At 32.2% G+C, this 3,716-nt stretch overlaps 1 protein-coding gene across 1 annotated transcript; it reads right to left on the bottom strand.

Annotated features, from left to right (window-relative positions):
• Positions 1 to 5: 5 nt before the first annotated feature.
• LOC150030103 (uncharacterized) lies at positions 6 to 1,051 on the bottom strand (the record flags this gene model as incomplete). The annotated part of the gene is made up of 2 exons (XM_090310062.1): positions 278 to 1,051; positions 6 to 194 (listed from the first exon to the last, which is right to left on the bottom strand). Coding segments are annotated over exons 1-2 (480 nt in total), but the record flags the coding sequence as incomplete, so codon positions are not given.
• Positions 1,052 to 3,716: the final 2,665 nt, after the last annotated feature.

Below are 3,716 nucleotides of genomic sequence, written 5' to 3'. Positions count from 1 at the left end.
AAACCATATGCTTCTTCATTCATCCGCATCTTCGAGACTTCACCGGCAGCGGCAAAAAGTAGATCCAAAGTGAGTTGCGGATGAGAAGCTTGGTAATGGCCATTGGGGCTTCCCCTGCTAGAGCCCTGTTTGCAGCCGCACCCACTTCCCATAGCGCACAGCGTTGACTGCGGTGAGCCAGAAGATCCCCAAACCTGTAGAAAAAAAGAGTTCAAATCAGAAAGAGAACAAAAATGAGGAATAAAAGAAGAAACCAAATATAACATCCGACTCATACATGAGAGTTGTCAAGTCCAAAACCATCTTCCAGAGTGGAACGCGTCATTTGATGCGTCAATCCAGCTATATATTCCTCCTCATCACTCTCTGTTTCGCTGGAACCAACCAGAGATTCAACCGGCGAACCAAGATCAGAAGCATACCCAAAAGGCCCAAACGGGTACAACCCAACACCATGTCTCCCATTCTTAACATCATTACCCCCACACTTTTCCTCAAGGAACAAGTCGTCGTCGTTAAGAAACTTAGGAGGAAGCCAGAACTCACCATCGTCCAAACTCTCAGCCATTATTACAGAAAGCTGGAAAAAAGAAAAACACCCCCAGAAGAAGTAAAGCAAACAACAACGACTTGTTATCCCGACTTCACTAAAAGGAAAACAGAGAGAGAAAGAGGAATGAGAGAGGAGAGAGTATTTGGGATTGTGTTTTGCGGCTTGGTTAAGGTCTAATAATAAAAGAAGGAAGAAGAGTGAGTATGAGTAGGGTTTAAAGGAAGTGCAGTGGCGCCCAACGAAAAAGGCCCCAGTCAAATCAGAAGAAAAAGAAGATTAAAACAAGAGGAAAATAGGGTTAAAGGGGTTTAAGGGCACAGAGTGGTGGGAGCCCTTAAAAAAGGAAAGTGGAACTGGGTGTGAATGAAAGAGAGAGAGAAGGAGAAGGATTGCGACCGTATGTATTATGAAGAGAGGAGAAAAAGACCAGAAAGAATAATAGAAAAAATACAGAGGAAGAAGAAGAAGAGGAAGACGAAGGGTCGGAAGGGGAAGCCTCGGAATACGTTTTAAAAAGCAGAGGAACTGGAAAAGTTTATAAAAGAGAAAGAGAAGGGAGAAGGAAGAGAGAATGAGAGGTGACGCGCGTTTGTACGGAGCGTGGTAGATACGCGCAGGCGTTAGTGGGGAGACGGTTTCCTTGGTGGCCGGGCAAGTTATGGTCCATTTAGAAATAGTTTGTGGGGCCCACCCTCGCAAATGGACGCCACTCGCTCCACCATGTGACTACGGCCCTTTTTTACGGTTCTCTCTTTTTTCCGTTCTTTTCTTTTTTTAATAAAATATTCAACTAATTAATGTTTTTTTTATTCTCTAATAGGTGTATTAAGTCTTGTATTTTAAAATGTAGCTTTTTTTTTCTAATCTTAATTTTGTAAGAATAGGGTTAACAAAATTTCTTCTATAACTGCATAATTAGGGCAATCTAATTGAAGTGGTGTTGATCAATCTAATTACATTTCAAAATTACGTAAAATCTACTAATCGATATCATTATCATTAATATTAATTATCGCTATTGTTATTATTACAATATAAAAATTATGTATCTATCACAATTATTATTACATTTACTATTTTTATTACTATTACGGTTTAACCTTAAAACGATCAATAAATTTAATTAATTAACAAATTCATAATTGTAAATAAACGTGATGAAAAAGCAATTTAATTAAACATACGATTGCAACATAATCTGATTGATGCATCAATCAAACTTCATTACAATTATGTCAATTTTTATTAAAAATCGGTAAATGACTTGAGTTCACTTTAGATCGCGATTAGAATATTACATTTTAAAAAAATAGTTTTTCTAATAGAAGGGGGACGGTGGCGGTGCATTGAGAAGGGAGTGGGTGTCCCCAACAAAATCGCATAGAACCCTACACGACGTGAGTTAGTGAGTCAATGGGCCTCGCTTGTTTCATTTGTAGTGGAAAGAAATCCGGATCTTAAATTGTGACTTCTACATTAGTAGGTAAATATAATAATATCTATTATTTAGTGATACTTTAAATACCTATTCAACTTTTTGGACGATAAGTTAGTTATTATAATCCTAGATTATTGTAGTTGAATTATAATAATTTATATTTGGAGTATAAATTATTTTAGTTTGGGTTATAATAGCATATGTTTAGGTATAAACTATTTTAGTTTGATAAATAAATAGTAAATATTATAATAAATAATAAAAAAGAATGAAGAATGTCAAACAGTAAAATCTGTAGCAAATAATAAATGTTGTTGTAAATTGAGATTTTAAAATTGGGCTATAGTAAGAGAATGTTATTGTCCTAAATACATTCTTAAACTCATCCATGTACTTTATACAATAATTAATAGTAATCATAATTACTTATTGATTAAGTAAGATTTTTAGTGGGTTTGTTTCGTTAAAGAGTTTCATCGTATTATATTATTTAAATTTTAAAATTAAGTGGTTCAACGACAAGATTTCCGTCTGATATGAGATAAATAAATTAACAAGGAAACTAATCCAAATAACATTTTTTCTTTTTTTGTCCTTCAAGTTTCGGGTGTCTTGTTATAGCTTTTATATGGTATAAATTTTAATTTTGAATATTTAAAAGCTCTTGATCAGTTAAATATATTTTTATTAATTAAGTTATATTCAAAATGACAAATTTTGTTAAATCATTTATTAAAAAAAACATGATACGAATCAAATTAATTAATTTTACAAAATCTAGAATTGACTGTTAAATCACCCAACAAAGTTATGTTAGGAATGAAGATGTTGAATCTCAAATACCTACATAATAATATAATATTTTTTCCACTTTTGATATAAATTCTTATGATTTTGTATTTTATTTCATTCAAAATATTTCACACTAAGGAATATAATATCAACAATTATTTTTGCCCTTTATTTTCTCTTTATTTAACCAAATATGGAGCTTTATTTGCAACTCCAGCACTTACTTTATTTATACTTGAGAGGATGTCCATCTTCATCCAAAAAATAATATTGAGTATTTTTAATGGAAAATAATGACAAAAAATTACGTTAAAAACAAAATAACATAGTATATATTAAAAATAAGAATAATATATTTCTTCATATCAAGAATAAAAATGTATAAACAAATTGAAAATAAACGTGGAATTTTGAAATAAAGAGGAGATTAAATAAAAAAAAAATTAATATATCATCCGAGTTTGAAGTTAATTGTAGCCCCTGTACATTTTAGTGCATGTACTTAGAATAAATTCTAACCTAATCTCCCATCTAATTTATTATTGATTTTTCTTTAAAAAAATGTTATCTTTTAATATTTTCACTAAAAATTTTAAAAACATATTTATATATTATATTTCTTTACGTGGAAATTATTATTTAATCAAATTTGATTCTCTAAATTTAAGATTTATTTGAGAATACGGCGACTAAAACGTAATTGAAAAATACTGAAATTCAATGGGGACAAGATGGTATTCTAGGAAAGAATAATGAACGGCATAGTTAGCGGAGGGACGGAGGAGATAACGTTTTCCGTTAAGAGTAGAATGACGTTTTTGCCCCCGGAGTGATAAGGACGTGATAGAGCGATAAACTCAGTTAAAGCCTGCGCGAAGATTTGCGTGCAGGAGAAGATATTTCGGACGACGCCATTTGCCTGCATTTTCCATT

Source organism: Benincasa hispida, unplaced genomic scaffold (assembly GCF_027475165.1).
Source record: "Benincasa hispida cultivar pf3 unplaced genomic scaffold, pf3_genome.v1.1 HicScf568, whole genome shotgun sequence".
Lineage (NCBI taxonomy): Eukaryota > Viridiplantae > Streptophyta > Magnoliopsida > Cucurbitales > Cucurbitaceae > Benincasa > Benincasa hispida.
This window is presented reverse-complemented; position numbering and strand designations above follow the sequence as displayed.